Below are 18,161 nucleotides of genomic sequence, written 5' to 3' on the forward strand. Positions count from 1 at the left end.
GATGCCGGGAAGTGCAAACTCAAGAAGATGAAGATAAAAGAAGGATCGGATCATAAAAAAAACAGCACGTGTCATTCCGATACGGTTGGGTCGAAATGGGCAAGAAACCCCTAAGTGCCCTCTAAAAGGGATGGGAAGAGAGTGCTTGCACAGCAAGCAGGGCGCGATGGTTTCACGCAGAAACGCAATCAGCGCAACTCGACATGCGCTCTCGCTTTTATGCGCGAGGGTCATCGGGCTTCATGAACATGGCATCCTTCACAGGGCGCATGGTCAGGTTGGCCACAGCAGCCACGCCCAGCAAGCCGGCTGAGGCGTACATGGCTGTATCATACAAAAACGGTGTAGGATCTAAGAGAAAGAAGCAAAGGGCGTAAGAGCATACTTTTATGATTCCAAACAGACAGGACGGCCATTCAGCACTTTGTGAACGATTCTCAACGTACCGGCGGTGCCAGCGGGGCACATGCCCAGCAACGTTTGAATATCCACGCTTTTCTTGGCAATCAGCGTGTTGATTTGCTCCGTGGAGACACCAAAGCGTGACTCAAAGGCCGCAATATCTGCTTTGCTGGCCAAATCACGCAAGGCACTCACTTCTGACCATTCGCGCTACAACAACAATCGGTTAGAAGACAAAAATGCTTGAGTCAGCAAACGTGGTTTTTTTGAGCATCGTCAAGCAGGCGCGGGCTTTACAACCCAAGGTGGTAAGGTCAAGATCTTGTGGCATACCAGTTTGGTCATGTACATGGGGCCCAAGAAGCCACCGGCAGCTGAAGCTGTTAGCATGCGACCATGAATCGCGCCGGCATAACGACTGCCAAACATGTCAGCTTCGTAGGCCGGGGTCGAGCTAGTATGGGCATAGATTGGGTCATGCGACGATGTGATCAGCGGATCCCACGATGCTGGACCAGCAAATAAGGTGCGACGAGCGATCCTCACCTGTAGGCACCGCCGAAAAAGCTGACAATCATGATGTTGGCAGCTACAAAGCTCGCTAGGGGCATAATGTCTTGTGTCTCTGCAAATGAAAGGGGCGGCAAGAACAGAGGCCCAAGGTGAGATATGGCACCCCGAAAAGGCAAAGAAGAAAAATGGGCCGAGAAAAAGAAAAGGAAAAAAAAGGAAAAAAAAAAGGAAAAAAAAAAGAAAAAAAAGGTCACTCGTTGTTCAAGTCTGCTGTATCAGTGCTCATGCCCATGTTCTCTGGCAATGGCGAATGGCGAACCTGTTGCTTGGTGAATAATGTACGGAAGACTGGCGTACAGTGGGATGGATACGCCCGTGTAAAGGCCAAAAATAGCCTTGCGACTGTGGTGGCACAGCGCGATGAGAAACTCATTTGATGCTGTGGCTGCGTGCGCGCGGAAGACTTGAACCAGGCGAGCTCGTACCCAACATAGTCCGAGGCGCTGGCCCAAACCAGACGGCCAGCCAGGTTGGCGGCAGAGAGGGCAAGGACGTAGCGAGAAGCGCAGGCACTAGCAATGTCACGGGCTTGGCTGAGAACACGCGCTGGAATCAGGCTCACCAGCAGAAGAAAGAGTACCAGGCGCGCGCTGCTTAACGAACAGTCGCCGTGATCGAGAGAGACTCACATGTTGACAAGGTCTGGAAGTTGCTTGCCAAAGATATCGAGAAGCATCGTGCTGGCAATGGAGAGTGAGGCCATACCAGTGGCGGCCAGCAAGCCAAAAGAAGTCCAAATTTGCCAGAACTGCGGAGTGCGCATGACATCATCCACGTGCACATTGCGAACGGTTGGCATGGTACGCTCGCCCGTGGTTTCTTCTTGTTCTTTCTTTTTGGCATACTGCGGGCTCTTTTCAGTCAGTTCCCGTAGGGTGTCGGCCGAGGGCAGGCGAAACGAGAAAGCCGAGCCCAGACAGATGGCCAGATAGCCCAGACCCATAACTGTGAGCGCCTCAGGCACACCAGTCGATCCCGTGCCGACCAAAAAGAAGCCTAAGGTTTGCATACCATTTGTTGAGCCGATTCTTTGTCATTGACTCGCTGACGAGTGAAAAGCATCACAAGCAAAAGAACGAAAGACAAGACTTGGGTGGGCGCCAACCTTCTTGCAAGCTCGGAAAAGGCGATTGAAGAAGCTGCTCAGCGGTGGCCTTGATCACCTCTTGGGTGTCACTGCTGCCCTCGACAAAATAGCGGCCATCGCGCGCGATAACCTGGGTCTGCGTCGGGGGTTTGGCAAACGAGGACGGTGTTGCGGTCAGACAAGAAAAGGGTTCCAAAACCAGATGCAGCCAGACATCACGAGGAAATGAGGTTGTACCGCGTCCACAGCCGTTGGGGCGCGAGCAAAGCCAGAAATCAGTGACAGCTGCGAGAGCGGGCGCGGCAGCATCGACCGTCAGTGGGAGAAGCGCACACCGCGCACGCTCTGGACGAGCGAGCAAGAGGCTGCTTTGGCAGCGTCTGATGAGGTCATTGTTTACCATGATGGGGGACATGACAAGTGCGCCACCACCAAAGCCCATGATGGTGAGACCCGTGGCAAAGCCACGGCGATCCGGAAACCACTTGAGAAGGGTCGCCACCGGAGGCACGTAGGAGGTGCCCATGCCCAAACCAACTAGACGGAGGTCACACGAGCGGTTTTATGAGTATGTGCATGAACGTGGGTGAAGAAGAGCTGAAGCAGGGTCTGAAGCACTGCTTCTTCAGGCCAGAAGTGGTTGGCAATAACGTACTGCCCATGCCATAGCCCAGGTACATGAGGGGCAAGGAGTGCAGCATGAGGCCGGCGCTGCCGACGATAAATCCGCCACCAAAGAGGCATGCACCAATGGCACCTGCAACGCGGGGCCCGACGCGTTCTTGCCACTTGCCCAGAATGGCCGCGGAGAGGCCATGCATCACAAAGAGCGAGGAGAAGATGGGGACAACGTCACTCAACGACCAATCTTGAGCTGCAAAACGAGAAGAAAAAAGAACAAAAATAACAAAGAGACTGGGGGTTAGTCGCAGGGCAATGGGCACAGCGGGATCGAACGACACGTTTGAGGCATATTTGGTCTCCAGATGGAACGCACAAGAGGAGCCCAAGACACCGAGCTGGCGTGTGAGTTCCGTGTTGAGGAGGCTCCAGGCGTAGACGGAACCTGGGTAGAATCGGGGTATGGTAGGGTGAGGGCGATAGCACATGAAAAAGGAAGAGTGAGCGGTGGCGGAACAAAGTATGAATCACATCCTGCTGCAGAAACGAAACTTCTTTTGTATATCAAGACGAGTCATTCATAACAAGTGGGTCACCAATAACAGGTGGGGCGTACCAAGGCACATGTGGGTGGAAACAGCGGGCAGCACGAGGAGCCAGCTGTACAGAGTAGATTGGCAATGGGAAAGGGGTGAGGCATCAACGCAAAATGCCTTTGTGTGAGTGGGATGATCAGTGTCGTGTGTCTTTGCTTTGGTTGAACTTGTCCGAACAGGTGGCAAGGCACAACATCATAACCATCGGCTCAATAGGGGCAAGCCGAGGTGTGAGTGAGCCGCACCGGTTAAAGCCGGGCGCGGCGGTGATGTCCTTGGTGAGGGGATTCCAGCTGGTTTTGCTCCTGGGAACGGCCGGCCCTTCATGGGGGCTTGAAGTTTCAGTGGAATGGTGAAGGTGAGCACAGCTTCCCGGCAGGGTCATCCGCACGGTGGAGGGCCTGTTGCGGTAGTGCAGGGAACACCATGTGAGTGGGGCACGTGTCCGCTCAAGGGGCAGCCGGTAGGGTGCGTGCAAAAGTTTTATTGTGCTATAGGCTTGTTTGCAGCCTTACCGCCAAAAGCGGGTCGCGATGCGTGTCGCCACGTGTGCGACCGAGCGGCTGGATCCGCCCAAAGTCGCGCAAGCGCTCGGACGGCTCGCCACGGGGGCGCCTGCATAGCCAGCACGGAGCGTGAGCCATGAGACATGCTTCCCGAGCAGCAAACCCCCCAACACAGGAGACCCAGACGAGACGAGGAACGCACCTGCGCGCAAGATCAAGGCTGCTGCCATGGTCTGAGAGCTCGGGTGATCTTCAAACTAAATCTGGGCATGCGCACAATGTGAGCAATCGTCCTGGCGGCCACTTCAAGCGTGCGAAATTGAGAATGCAGCTCAGCACTCACGGCTAGAGGAAAGCAATTTTACTCGCGGCGCACTTTCAAGGCCGCGCGATACTCAAAGTCCCGCCGCCGTTCCTCCGGCAGCGCGAGCTGTTAACACAGAAGAGGAAGAAAAAAAAGAGAGAGAGAGAGCGAGTTTGAGAGAGAGAGTTTGAGAGAGAGAGAGTTTGAGAGAGAGAGAGTTTGAGAGAGAGAGAGTTTGGGAGAGGGAGAGGAAGAGAGAGAGGGAGGAAGAGAGAGAGAGGAAGAGAGAGAGAGTTTCAGAGAGAGTTTGACAGAGACAGAGACAGAGACAGAGATGAAAAGCGAGATCAAGAGAAGCACAACATGTGTGTGTGTGTGTGTGTGTGTGTGTGTGTGTGTGTGTGTGTGTGTGTGTGTGTGTGTGGTAACATCATGTGGCGTTTAACGGAAAAAAAAAAAATGAAAAAACGGAAAAACTCTACAGTCTGCTGACGACGCGAGTGGGCCGATGGGCTGGACGGACGGACGGACGGACGGACGGATGGATGGATGGATGTGGGGCTGAAGGGGAGTAAAAAGGGAAGGTGGCTTGCTGTGTGCATGGGCAAAGTGCTCGAGACCTTGCTACATCGGTTGATGGTATAAATTGAAGGCGCTGTAAGGACGGCGAATTGTTTCAGAAATTGGCGGGTATCAACACCATTGGTCAAGTGTCAAGAGCTGAAGGCAGGCACGCCTGTATCGTCGGCTACAATCACGGGGTGCAGTAGGGCTGGCCCACACAGCGCCCGCGCACTTGGATTTGATACTCGAGGTAGGGCGCTTCGCCCACAACCTGGCAGTGAGACGAAAGCAGAGGCAAGACGACTGAGGTTGCTGCTAGGGGTTTGCATCATCGTCACAACATCGCTGTGGCACCGTCGTCTTTGTATTACACACCGTCACAACCGGGGGATGGACTGCGGCATCCTCGATGAACGTGACGTTTGTCATTCTATCAGACAAGGCACCAAGCGGCGATCGACCAAGTTCCCACAGCCAGGGATGATTCTCCCGCACATGGTAATCGACCCCATTGTGCTAGCGATTCACGTACCGCCAGTTGAAGCCATCCACATAGAGCACGGAGAAGACCGTGGGTTGCTGGAAAATTCCGTGCAGAGACCAGATGGTGCCGTTGGTCAAGCCACAGTTGCGCAGAAAATCGGCGTGCTGACATACCTGAAACACCGTCGGGGCGATCAAGCGGATACAAGTCCAAACAAAGGCGTGAGCACAAGCAAGATGGAGGCCTCACAGCATGAGTTCCGATCACGAAGCGATCTGAACCGTGTGACATCGATCGGGCGTGCTGGACAGCTTGGACCAATACTACGCACGGCAGTGTTGCTGGGCATGCCCCCGCATGGCACACCGTGCACGGGGTCGAAGATGTAGGTATAGGTGCTGTTTGGAAACCCCGGGCCTTGCACTGTGACTCTGTGGGCAAGGATCCCGTTGAGCGATGGATGCCACGGCTTGAAGAAGCGGATAGCCAGAACCACACAGCAATCTTGTTGGGAAAAAATGGCTCGGCCAAAACATCACTGCGTGCGCGCAAGCGACACAGTCCGAGTCAAGGCCCTGTCGCAACGTACGGATATGGCAGGATGTTGGTAATGTCAAATGTGGTGCCGTTGCCATAGGCTCGAGTGGGAACTTCCGGATCCACGCGCAGCTAAAAGATACACAAGCAAGCGTCGCCGCAGCGTCACCATCCAATCAGAAGTACGATGCATCACAACCAACAGCCAGATGCCCAATGGCTTGTAACAAGGCCAACCTGCATGGCGCATGAACGGCCACCCAGCATCGTCATGGCCACCAGGGCAAGGGCCCACAAGGCTGCCGTTGACGGTTTTTGGTTTTCATATCAATGGTGAGGTTTGCCTTCCACTGGACCAAGGTGCTCAGCGCGGCACAAAAAAAAAAAAAAAAAAGCAAAAAGCAAAAGCCATCACTCACTTGTTGGGCGCGCCATCGTTCTCAGATCGTTGAACCCCTTGAGATCTTGCTTCAAGCCTTTAGCGCCGCGCTCTTCAATCACTCCTCCTCCTCCTTGCGCGCCAGATTGGCTGGATGGCAAAATGACAAACTGTCACGGACTTTTTTTTTTTTTTTTTTTTTTTCCTTTTTCAAGTTTTTTTTTTTTGGTCTTTTCACAATCAGTCAAGGTCATTGATTTTTTCTCTCATGTCTCAATCATCAAGTCACTCCTATATGATCTGGTTTGTGCTCTGCTCAGCAGAGGGCGCAGGGGCAAGTTACTCTCAATCCTCGTCGCTACTCAGCGCCTTGGTCCAATCCTCCTCACTTTCAGCTTCATCGGTGGGTGGCAAAGTCCTTTGCGACTGGGGTAGCCGGCTTGGGGTCACAAAGGGGTTCATGGGGTCGTCTGCAAAGTCGAGGGTCGGCCCGACCGAGAGGGAATAGCCACCAAGCTGACTAGCTTGGCTGACACCAGCCACGGCCGATGCGGTCAGCAATGACGCGTTGGTTGCAGAAGCCGACTCTGGTCGGTTGTTCCTGGACAGCGGCGTTGGGCTGAGGCTAGGTACGAGGTATTGGCTAGCCGGCCAGGCGCAGGAACACTCGCTCATGCGAGTGAGGTACGTTTGCCACAGTTCTTGCGAGGGTGACTGGGCCTCGAGCAAGGCGTGGCACGCTTCCAGCTTTGTCCTAACGCGGTGCCGGTGATCCACCATTGCACTGGCAACTAGTTCAACAAAGTCTTCTCCCTCTTTCAATGTTGTGGGCCCAAGCATCTGAACCAGAATGCTCCGTGCCGGCAAGACGGCCACCAGAGCCGCACTGAGTTGATCTAACAGCGCATACATCGGCACAGTTGGTGAAAGTCCACACGCTTGAGCAGCTATCACGTCAAGTCTGCCTGGGGCGCTAGCAAAACACCTCTGGCCACACGCCCAACCCGCGCGCGCCACGCACATACACACCACCAAGCTGCCGAAAGGAACAAATGCAAACAAGTCGTTGGACCGAGTGCGCTTATGCGTTGGACACACCTGGTAGATGACGCGCAGAAAAATAAACGTCTTGCCACCAGTCGAGTCGTTCACGCCACCAGGGCACCTCGTCACTCATGCCGTCCGCATCCTCCAAGTCTTCCACGCCCATGTCCACATCATGTGCTTCGGGCCGTCCAGGAAGCATGCTATTCCCGCACTGCACATGAGACAAGCCCGTGCCAAAAGCCACGGCGATGACGGCAGATGGCGTACCGTTTATCTCCGTTGAGCAAGGTGCAAAAAGCATGCCATGCAGCCGGGTGGCGGGCTATGGCTGAGTAATCCAGAGCAGAAGCCATCCCTCTCAAGGCAATGTGCTAACGGGGGTGCACCAAAGCTCATTGCATAAGGGGGAAACGGAAGTGGATGGCCCAGGCCCACGTTTGGACGTACTTTGGCTGCAGTTCGCTCACGGGGTGTCATGTTGTCGGCTGCCTTAACTGCAGCCCAGACCAAATCGAGGCCAAAAATAATCAAAAGGTATGGAAAGCCATTAGAAGCGGCGACAGAACATAGTCCACCGGAACAAGCTCAAGTCATGTTCCCGTTCACTTGGCTCGAAAACGAAACAAGTTTATTTTTTCTAATACCTTGCTCATAAGCGTCGCGAATATCAGCAATGCAAGCCAAGGACGGGTTGACTTCAGCACGTCGTTCCAGCAATCGCTGCAGGATCCAAGTGCAAAAGCCACTCAGTATCAAGCCGGTGATTGTACACTCGGACGTCCAGCAACAGCATTAAAGCGTCTTTTCCTACCAAAAGGCGCAGGCCTGATGTTCCCAGTCGTTTTTGCGCCAAAAATAAAGGGCTGCAGTCCAGCAGGCCAGAGATGAGCGTTGGCTTTGGGATGCGTTTGGCTGAGACACGTCTCTTAACATACTCGTGATAAAGAGGACACGTGGGATCACGTTCAATGGCCTGCGTAAGGACCGTGGCGGCAGCACTCGCATCACCGGCTTCAATATACACCTGAAAATGGTTGCGTGGCGTGGGCAGCCGATCACGAGAATTTTGGCTGACAGAGGTGCGAGCCAATTTTGTGGCCAAGCGGCATTGAGTGCAAGTCCAAAACACAAGAGCAAACTCGGACCTGATTGAGAGCAAGCACGGCCATTGCCGGAGGGTTGGGGCCATTGACCACGATGGTCAGGAGATGCACGGCACGTTGGATTGTGGTTACTATTACATAATTGCGCAGGAAATGAGGCGTGATGCACCGCGACTCCAACAATGGCATGGGCTCCATGCAAAGGCAGCTGAAACGCACCAGGCACGGCCAGTTGGCGAGCTTGTACGAGGAGGGCTAGTGCGGCGTAAAGGCCGGCGGCCGCAGAGATGCGGCCCCTATCACGTTGAGCGATTCTGACATGGCCCCGGTCAGGGCAGTCGTATCGGGGCGCCACAAGCTATTGGGCCGGGCCATCATGGCGGCTCACCGTTCAAGGGCATTGACAGCCTCGGCCAAGTCACCGTGTCGCAGCATAAAGACGGCCAATTCCAGCTCCAGCTTGAGGCCCTGGTCAAGCCGGGGCAGACCATGGATGTGTGCGAGCCAAGTGAAAGGCAACTGAGGCTTGTCGGGCAGTGGTGGGCATGCCACTCGACGCAGTGGCCAGGTGCTAAATCGACAAACCTGCGGCTTGAGAATGGCTGCAGCAATCTGGTAGAAGCGTTTGGTCTGCCCGTAGTCATCACCGGCTCGTTGCAGGACTTGCAAGCCTGTCTGGTGAGATGAATGCGCAAAACAGGCAGGATTCATGACACATATCCTATGTGGCAGCGTGCATCACACGCCTGAGAAAGCGAGGAGAAGGAGAGGCCGAGTGTCACTCACATTGACAACTTGTTCAAGAAAGTCGCCTTGGCGGTAAAGGAGGACGCTGATGATGCGCGAAGCTCTCCGCCAGCGCCCGCGTGTCACGTGGTATTTGAGCCGCCGTAAAAGGTGCCGCGCCTCTGCCGCAGCATGTGTACGGGTTCCTGCCATCCTCCAGGCTATCGCCTTTTGATTCTCAAAGACCGCCTCCTCGATCCCCAGTCTTGTCCCGCCTGTCGGTACGGCCGCCGGGCGTACGTCTGCGACTGATTTGATGGTTTTTTTTAAAAAAAAAAAAAAAAAACGAAAAAAAACTCCCGCTTGTGGTAGTGTGACATCCGTCACACTTGTTATCCTTGCCCTTTCCCTATGGTCTGGGTTTTGTGTCTCCAGCAGACGACTCTCTGAGGCTCATTGAAATGAGTACGATGAGCTCAGAGCTTCTGTTCATGTCTTGGCTCAATCTCTGACTCGTCTTTCTCTCTCTCTCTGTGTCTCTGGCTCTCGTTTTTTTTTTTTTTTTTTTTTTTTTCAAGATGGCGACGCAGGCAAAGTCGGAGACACGGGCACGACCCGTCCTTGTCGTACAAAGTGGCGATTGGGGCCTGGCATCGCTGCATCCGGTGGCGTTGGCAGCCGTGGTATGTGGTCTTCTTGGGCGCTTCCACAGTTGGGCTTTCAGAAAAAGAGCGATGTGATGGTCGCAGCAAGGTCTCAACGCACTGATGCCCTCGGACGTAGACGTACTTGCGACTGGCGCGCGCAAACCCCGATAAGGTTGAGGTGACGGCCAACTGCTCGACCTGGCACTTGGACACCGGGGAAGAAAAGCTTCCTGAATTCAAGATTGGTGCGTGGTATTGGATTTCCAGCGCCTGCGCTGCGCTTGAACAAGGTGGAGTGAAGCAGGCTCCTCGGTCTTACGACGTTCCTGTTCCTGTGGCCAGATGCCATCCCGCGCCTGCTCTTACCGGACAACCAGATTGTAAACGACTTTGAGGACATTATTCAAACTTTTCGCCAGCAGGTACACCGACGCTGCACATCCAGCCCTTGCAGCAAAGCATGCGGGTTTCGGCTCCCGCTCCCTTCTTCGAGAAGCTCACCCCACTGTCACCATGCCTTGCCACTTGATAGGGCATTAATGTGGACCACCACTTGAGTCAAGAGGAGCAAGCCAAGGTGGCCTTGGTTTCTCAAAACATTCACCAAGCCCTCTACCCGGCTCTGGTGCGATTTAGGCTATTTTTTCTTTCCTCTTTTACGAGCACGTGGTCTCATCGCTGCACCCACCCTTTCTCACCATCTCTGTATGTGGACAGATGGGCGCGTTGTGGGCGCACAAGGACAACTTCAATCGCGTCACTCGTACCGCTGTTTCTCGGGATTTGCCTCTCCCCGATGTTTTTTTCAGGTTTGAGCACGCGTTCCTCTGATTGTTCAGGTAGCTCAAGGCGCGTTGGACATGCTGACTTTAATTTTTTAAAACAATGTTCTTCGTTTGGAATCGTACAGTAGTCATTTGTGGCGGCGGCAAGTGCAGCACCTTCTAATCTCTGGCGGAGATTTGGACGAGGAGCAGCAGCAATCTCAGGTACATTGTTTCAGGTCAATGGATGGAAAGAGCCGTGACTTGGTCTGCTTGGTATATACATTTCTCAGACCCTCCATACGTGCCCACGTGCTTGGTGTTGTACTCCCGAACAGCGCTTGGCGGCAGCGACAGCATGCCTACAGTCACTAAGCGAATTGTTGGGTGATCAGCCCTACTTTTTGGGCACACGTCCCTCCATGCTGGACGCCATCGCCTTTGGCTATATTTCAATCATCAAGTATGTGGCGGAGGGAGGGCTTAGCGCCTTGCAGAGCCTACTGTTTCATCCTCCAGCACTGGTTGGCAGAGCCGAGCCGTGCTTGATAGTAGGGCGAGAGCCAATGCGTCGCGCCGACTCTGCTCATGACATGGGTTTGCGCGCACGTGTGTGTGTGTGTGTGTGTGTGTGTGTGTGTGTGTGTGTGTGTGTGTGTGTGTGTGTGTGTGTGTGTGTGTGTGTGTAGTCGTGCACCATTGCCCATCCATCCTCTGCGGGTGGCCGTTGAGCTGTTTGACAATCTGATCAAGGTACGTACAATGACGGCTTCGTATTCGAGCTAGTCCGACCATGCAGTCTGGTTGCTTTTCTTTGTTCTTATCTGGTCAAACCTGCTGGTGGACGGTTGATCAGTTTGAAGACCGAATGAGCAAGGAATACTTTGCCGATACAGATCGTGCCTATCGCAAACGGTTTGTTTCAACAGGTTCCACTCGTCGTTCCCGCTCAAACCCCTGAGCGTCCTCACCCCTTTGCTGGGAACGCCGTGCAGGTTGAAGGAGCTCGAGGGCAACGCAGCTTCGCAGGGCAGTTTCTCGTTACGAAACCCACTGGCCACGATCTCAGCCCAGAATCGGCCACTGGTCTACTTTGTAGGCGCAGCTGTCCTGGCCACGAGCTTGTACGGACTGGTTATGCGCCGCCTCCCGTCCCGCCTTATTGCCATTGTTTAGTCACAGTCCCGCCAAAAAAACAAAAAACAAAAAAAAATTGAGGTCGCCCCTTTTTTCATATTTCACTGCATTCGCCCGCTGTCTCCAGAAACAAGAGACGCCGATGTCGCAACACACACACACACACACACACACACACACACACACACACACACACACACACACACAAGTTGCCAATGTTGTGACCTGTTGCTGTTGTAATCTCATGTTGCTTAGTGCTGTTGCATGACCAGTGTTTCCTTTTCTCTCTCTCTCTCTCTCTCTCTCTTTCTCTCTCATTTTTTTTTTCGGGTGTCGCGGGCGTTGCAAACGGCAGCGCGCCGAGACTGGGGACGCGGTGCAGATTGCATTTGGACGTTTGAATTGCAGTGCCGGTGTCAAGTTTTTATTTTGTCGGTACAAGCGCAAGCGGATCTTTTGATTCCTCTGTGGTGCGTGATTGTTGTTGCATGAAAGCTCTGGATGCTCGCCACTGCAACGTCGCAGTAAGGGCTCCTTTGCACGCTACTTCTCCTGGACTGTTCGGCCTGGTTCTCTGATCTTGGAGCAGAGCTGGTCATGGGAAGCGGTCGTGCGGACGCAAAGCAGCCTTGGGGACATTACATGGTGGTTATGGGGACTCATGCCAGCTGACGGTTTCTGCTTGTTTCGGTCCGTGGCGATAGCGTGCATTCAAAGCCCACGACAGAAGGAGCAGACAATATGGCGACGGGCGGCAAGGGCGAGCACGAGCCTCAGAAGGTAGGCATAGCCCGTTTCGCTCACACCAAGTCTGCACTCAATGACGCATTTGGATTGCGCATTGTCCTTTTTGCTCCTGACTTTGGGCGCCAAGTCGCACTGGCTTCTTGCTTGCCGATTTTGCATGCACAAGCATGGCGCGGTCCTGCTCTGCATGTTGTGAAAGCAATCTTGCCTGCCCTTTTGCTCCACAGTCTTGTGCCATCCCTCTCTCGCAGCCAGCCCGATGCCCATTCAACCGTGCTCATGACCCTTCTCTGCTTCTTCCTCTTTGTTTTTCTTTTTTTGGTTTTCGTCTTTTTTTTGTTTTTGTTTGCGGTGTTCGTGTGCCCGCGCAGGTGCTCATCATTGGTGATTCAGCCGTTGGCAAGTCGTCTCTCATTGCTCGCTACGTGGCCAAAAAGTTCGAGGCCAACTACCTCACTACCCTTGGCGGTGCGTTTGCCCTTGACTCGCGCCCTGGTCCTTGATGTCTCGTTGACCTAAACCATCATTCACGTGCAACGTCTTGGCTTTTCTGCTCAGTTGATTTTGCCTTGAAAACGCTGACGGCGGCCGACGGCCAACCCATCCGACTTCATCTCTGGGACATTGCTGGTGCGCCCTGATTTCTTGCTCCTTGGCCTGAGCCTGCATGCCCACTCCTGGTGCATTCCTGGTGTTCTGTATCCTCACAGTTAACTCGAAATTGACAGGCCAGGAGCGCTTTGGTCAGCTGTTGCGCGTGTACTACAAAAACGCCAATGCATGCATGGTCGTGTGCGACGTTACCCGCAAACAGACACTTGATGTGTGTTCCCGCCACTCTCCAATCTGCTACATTTGTCTGCTTTGCATGCCACCCCGCGACGCCCCCCTTCTGTTGCATGCGTTCTTACTGATTCTTGTTTCGGTCTGTAGAATGTGAGCCAATGGAAACGTGAGCTAGATGACAAAGTCACACATCCAGATGGCGGGCCCCTACCGGCCATCCTCCTCGTCAACAAGGTGGGTGCACAGATCAGTTGCCGTGAGCACAGGCTCGAGCAAAGCATGCCTGTTTAGATGCAAAAGTGTTTGCCCAAATCTCAACGGCTGCGATCGATTGATGGTACTTTTGCAGTGTGACATGAAGGAAGCGCGCAAGGTGTCTACAGAGGACATTGAGCGCGTCGCAAAAGAATACGGTTTGTCGCTGCGTTCAACTCAACCGCCTTTCTGATCTTCAGGCACAGGCGTGCTGTGACAAACTTCCAGGCACTCATCAAAACCAACCAAAACACGCCCTGGTTTGCTCGTGGACAGGGTTTTTGGCTTGGCGCGAAGTTTCAGCCAAGGCTGACACGGGGATCAATGCCGCCTTTGAGTACGTGTCAAAAGCGCGCAGCGGCGAAGGGCGAAGGCCTTGAATGAATCGACCGATGCTATACTATTGATTGCTTCAGCTCACACGCGTTATTCCTTTGCTAATTTGTCAGCTTGCTGGTTCAGGAAATCCTCCGCCGCACAGCTGCCGGTATTAGCCCATCACCACGCGCACTGGATGACAACATCAACATCAAGAGCAAAGCTCAAAGCTCGGACGACTCTTGCGCTTGCTAGGCATAACCGCTGCCACAGCGTTTCCCTGCTACCCCTGTGTATGGCTGTGATCATTTATGTGCGCGTCAAGTTTGTTGATATCGTCAGGTCCTGGCAGCGATCCCTTGGGTCGCCCCAATCCGGGTCTTGGCGAACATGTGCAGTGAGACGTGCTCTTGAGCACGGCCACCTTTTCCTGCCAGTCAGGGCCCGTTTTGTCGTGATCAACCGCTTAGGTTTTCTCCCCACGTTTCTTTCCTTGTTTTTTTTTTTTTTTACTTTTGTTTTCGGCGCGTGTTCGAGTGTCTGTGTGTTTCGTCACGAGCTCTTCCTTCCTCGTCCCGAGGCGTCACAGTGTGACAAAACAGCGTGTATGGGTCTCGTTTTGATCTTGGTGCAGAGTCTGGTTCTTCAGGCTCAAGCTCGAGCAACGCTCGTGTGCGCGCTTCAATTACAGGAATGCCAATTTATTCACATCTCAGGCACATATCGATGCAGACACAGAGGCGTTTGGTCTGGCAGTAGGCAAATCAAGTCGTTTTGAGATCTTGGGTTATTTGTTTGCGAGAAACAAGTGCTCACACAAGGCGAAAAGGAATGTCTGGCTCATCCGAGTCGTCGTCGTCGTCGTCGGCCAAAAATTCCACCAAATTGCTGGCAGAGCTAATACGTTCCACAACTTCAATGACCGGTGCTGGCCAGCCCTCACGCCGATGGGCCACTGCCCAAGCAATGAGAAGCCGACCAGGCAGATGCAAGCGTTCCTGCACATCGCCGACAAGCATGCAAGCATGTCAATGGATAGTCAAGCGCCAGACTGTTGCATCTCGCGTGGTGAGACGCAAGTCGTACCTCATGTCGCTGCAGGACACGAGCTGTATCGCAAGCGCCGTGCATTACGCGTGCCAACTCACGAGTTGTGAGGGGCGGCACGGTGGGCTGCGTGTGCAATACAGCCGTCGCAAGACACAATGTGGAAAAAGTCAATGCGATACCTAGCGTCAAAGAATACGAACAAGATACCGAGACTACGTACGGCTTCTCCCGTCTGTGGATCAGTCCAGGGCTTGAAGATGGGCAACTCAATCTGCTGAGCGCAATTGACCTACGCAAAGTTCAAGAGGCGCAGTCAGCCAGCGGACCAGCACTGCGCCAATGGGCACGCACCCATGGCGCAAGTTGAGAAAAGAAAGGAACCTAAAACCAGCAGACCTGAATCAAAACCCAAATGGTGGAGTAAAAGTAATGCTGGCCCACGCAAAGGTGTTGCTGCTCTTCGCGCAGCTCGGTGTGTATCACAACACCTTCCGGGTTACTAAAATCCAACACATTGGCAAGTAGAAAGACATGCGGCGGGGTCAGCGCTGTGTACATGTGTGCGACTGCGTTGATATGACGCGACGCCGCAACGTAGAACCATGTCGGCAATCGAGATCAGGGTAAAAGATGTCAAGATGAAAAGGCTCATGAACATTCCAAAACCGACAGGAAGACGGACGGACGGACGTACACGTAGCTGAGAACCAGTCGCATGGCATCGGGGTGAGAGGTCGTCGTGGCACTCTGCCATAGAAGGAAGGTGCCCGGTTCGCAGTTTTTGAGTTGGTTGTGAACATTGTACGTGTCGAGCTTCCACTGCGGTGCATTGATGCGTTGTAAAATGCAGCCCACCAAAGGCTAGGGTGGTGGCCCGAAGCACAAAGGTGAAAAAGAGAAAGACTGAGCCAGTTGCATCATTTCAAGCAAACTGCCACAAACTTGCCACGCTGTCCTACCTCGGTGCGAATGAAAATATCGGCGCCGTGGTCGACCAGTAAATCGATCTGATTGGCATCCCAAAATGCTGCAATGTGAAGCGGTGTCAACCCCGCCTGCACCGACCGTCCATCGGGACAATACGTTGAACATCAATGCGACAAGGTCATCAAGCAAAGTAAGCACAAGGCGAGGAGCAATGAAAAATATCTTCCGCTTCTCGCGCCTGATCACCGAGTTCGTACCGTGCTTTGAGTGTTGATGCCAGTAAAACCCGCGGCGAGCAGGGTACGAATAAGGACGGATGAGCCGTGCTGACACACAAAGTGCATGCATGTTTCGTTTTGCTGCAGTCCATGCATCGAACACACGCATGATTTGAGATACGACATGAACAAATCTGCAAAGGATTGCGTGACACAGCTCTTGGAGGACGCGCAGACGAACATTGTTAACGGCATTGACATCACTGCCGGCATCGAGGAGACGGATGACCATTTCCAAATTCTTTTGCTGAGCGGCACCATGCAACGCAATGGTGCCCAGCTATGGAAGGAGGTTTTCGGTAGCAACCAGCAACCAGTGAGCCCACAACTTGAAAAATGGATGTGTGTGTGTGTGTGTGTGTGTGTGTTGTGTGTGTGTGTGTGTGTGTGTGTGTGTGTGTGTGTGTGTGTGTGTGTGTGTGTGTGTGTGTGTGTGTGTGTGTGTGTGTGTTTGCGAAGGAGAGATAGAGGGAGAGAGAGGGAGTGAGAGAGGGAGTGAGAGAGGGAGAGAGGGAGAGAAACTCAGACCACGCGACAGAAGCAACGGGGCAAGACGCAGGCCACGCACAGAAGTTCGCGCATTCACATCCACCCCACGGCTCAAGAGGTAGTCGACCACCGCGTGCCGATTGCAATAGGCGGCACCATACAGCGGAAAGGCAGCCTAGTAGCGTGTGTCCAGATGAGGTGCCAACGAGAACCACCCGTGCCCACGCACAGAACCCTACGGCAAGACCTTACGCCAGTGTAGCGTCGCGAGGGGTCCATTCCGAGCTCTTCGACGAGGTAGCGTAGCACGGCCATGCTGCCGTTGGTGGCCGCCTGCATCATCACGCCGCCATGGGAACTCTAACAGCCAAACATCGATGCTCGAGTGAGGCACACACGTCTCACGGGCCGTCATTTGCAGAATATACAGGTGTAGAAACCGGAGGGGCGAGCGGGCCACACCGTCACGCTCCGTTCGATATCAGCGCCATGGTCCAGAAGGAAGCGCAAAGTAAAAACGTGGTCATACATCGCACACACATGGATGGGCCCAAAGCCTTCCTGTATCATTAAACATAAGTCAGTCAAAGTTGAAGCATTGAAGGAAGCGGAGGAATGAACTCAAGACGAGCATTGTGTCGTACTTTGTCGACTTTATTGACATCTCCACCAGCCTCGATAAGTTTACCAAGCACGTCCACGCGTCCGTAGCGGGCAGCGGTGTGCATGGCAGTTGAGCCAGACTAGGTGCACACACGTGTGCAATGTGAGGGTTGCTAAGAAAAAAAAAAATTGTTGAGGTAGGTTGTCTGCGACATGCACCCACTCACTCGGCCGGCTTTGTTGGGGTCTGCATTGTGTTGAAGCAGGGCAACGGTCATGTCCACGCTGGATCCTACCACACCTTGCAGTGGCAGATGCTGGTCCTGCGAAAGCCATCAACGAAGAGACAATAAACAAAACAGAAAAAAAAATCGGCAAAGCGAGTTCAGAAGTGCCCCCCCAAAAAATCCGGGGGTCATAGATACGAAGGTATATGCATGGCAGTGCGAGGAGACATACGTCGAAGAAACGATTAGGGTCGGCCCCAGCTTCTAACAAGAGGTTGAGCATGTCCGGGCCCCCGACAATGGCTGCACCCAGCACGCTGAGCTGCGGATGACCGCAAGTGCGCTATCACGCCACGCCCCACGAATGAGAAAGGATGGCGTGGTAGTGTCTACAAGTGAGGAAGGGGAGATGACAGTTCGTACATGGTATTCAATGTTGGCGCCCGCTTCGATCAGAAGCTTGGCTGTTTCGTAATGCGCATTCTCACACGCCATGTATAAAGCCTCTTGCTATCAAAACGCGATCAAGACAGCAAAAGCCGGGTAGGGGTGAATACCAAGTTGGGAGGGGGGCAGCAAACATGACGAGTTTAGTCATAAAAGCAGTTTGGAAATGTCCGTACCTCGAGGATGTGGTTCACATCGACCTTTGCAGTTTCAATGAGACATCTAATCAAATCTGAGTCTCGCACGACGTTGACGAGAATGGAGCATCCCTTTCAGCCATTGTCACCGGACCAAAATAGGGTGAGGGGGCGGGGGGGGGGCGGAGGGGGAAATCATAAACACAGAGCCTGAGCGGGGGGCGGGGGGAAGGGGGGAAGTCAAGGGGGGAAAAAGGTCTCAATGCAGGACCATCACTCACCATCTCATGCAATTCGTGGCACATCTTGGCACGGAGCGGAGGTACGTAGCGAAGAAGGATATTCCGGACGACGTCGCAATTGTGGTCTTCCAGAGCCCATTTGAGGCCCTGGAGTTGGCGCGTCATGGTGCCGCGCTGT

The 18,161-nt window shown here is 53.7% G+C and overlaps 4 protein-coding genes across 4 annotated transcripts; 1 reads left to right on the forward strand and 3 right to left on the reverse strand.

The window, feature by feature from the left end:
- Window positions 1–217: 217 nt before the first annotated feature.
- On the reverse strand, window positions 218–5,947 carry MONBRDRAFT_25635 (uncharacterized protein; the record flags this gene model as incomplete). Its single annotated transcript, XM_001746116.1, has 19 exons — window positions 218–351; window positions 447–612; window positions 736–856; window positions 949–1,027; window positions 1,235–1,317; window positions 1,401–1,565; window positions 1,605–1,971; window positions 2,081–2,198; window positions 2,463–2,599; window positions 2,718–2,936; window positions 3,300–3,343; window positions 3,525–3,680; window positions 4,151–4,215; window positions 4,886–4,924; window positions 5,029–5,083; window positions 5,186–5,310; window positions 5,469–5,568; window positions 5,727–5,806; window positions 5,912–5,947. The coding sequence occupies 19 exons, from the start codon at window positions 5,945–5,947 to the stop codon at window positions 218–220; spliced, it is 2,289 nt and encodes a 762-aa protein (XP_001746168.1).
- A 451-nt stretch (window positions 5,948–6,398) lies between these two features.
- Window positions 6,399–9,142, reverse strand: MONBRDRAFT_8414 (uncharacterized protein; the record flags this gene model as incomplete). The annotated part of the gene is made up of 6 exons (XM_001746117.1): window positions 6,399–6,949; window positions 7,152–7,422; window positions 7,912–8,124; window positions 8,246–8,411; window positions 8,592–8,878; window positions 8,990–9,142. The coding sequence occupies 6 exons, from the start codon at window positions 9,140–9,142 to the stop codon at window positions 6,399–6,401; spliced, it is 1,641 nt and encodes a 546-aa protein (XP_001746169.1).
- Window positions 9,143–12,218: 3,076 nt separating this feature from the next.
- MONBRDRAFT_8415 (uncharacterized protein) lies at window positions 12,219–13,458 on the forward strand (the record flags this gene model as incomplete). The annotated part of the gene is made up of 5 exons (XM_001745978.1): window positions 12,219–12,257; window positions 12,596–12,692; window positions 12,935–13,047; window positions 13,158–13,244; window positions 13,360–13,458. 5 exons carry the CDS (start codon window positions 12,219–12,221, stop codon window positions 13,456–13,458), a joined length of 435 nt encoding a protein of 144 aa, XP_001746030.1.
- A 937-nt stretch (window positions 13,459–14,395) lies between these two features.
- MONBRDRAFT_8416 (uncharacterized protein) lies at window positions 14,396–18,148 on the reverse strand (the record flags this gene model as incomplete). The annotated part of the gene is made up of 7 exons (XM_001746118.1): window positions 14,396–14,538; window positions 15,818–16,118; window positions 16,580–16,687; window positions 16,972–17,070; window positions 17,158–17,253; window positions 17,390–17,479; window positions 18,023–18,148. 7 exons carry the CDS (start codon window positions 18,146–18,148, stop codon window positions 14,396–14,398), a joined length of 963 nt encoding a protein of 320 aa, XP_001746170.1.
- Between the last annotated feature and the right edge of the window lie 13 nt (window positions 18,149–18,161).

The sequence above is a fragment of the Monosiga brevicollis genome, genomic scaffold, assembly GCF_000002865.3.
Source record: "Monosiga brevicollis MX1 MONBRscaffold_11 genomic scaffold, whole genome shotgun sequence".
Lineage (NCBI taxonomy): Eukaryota > Choanoflagellata > Craspedida > Salpingoecidae > Monosiga > Monosiga brevicollis.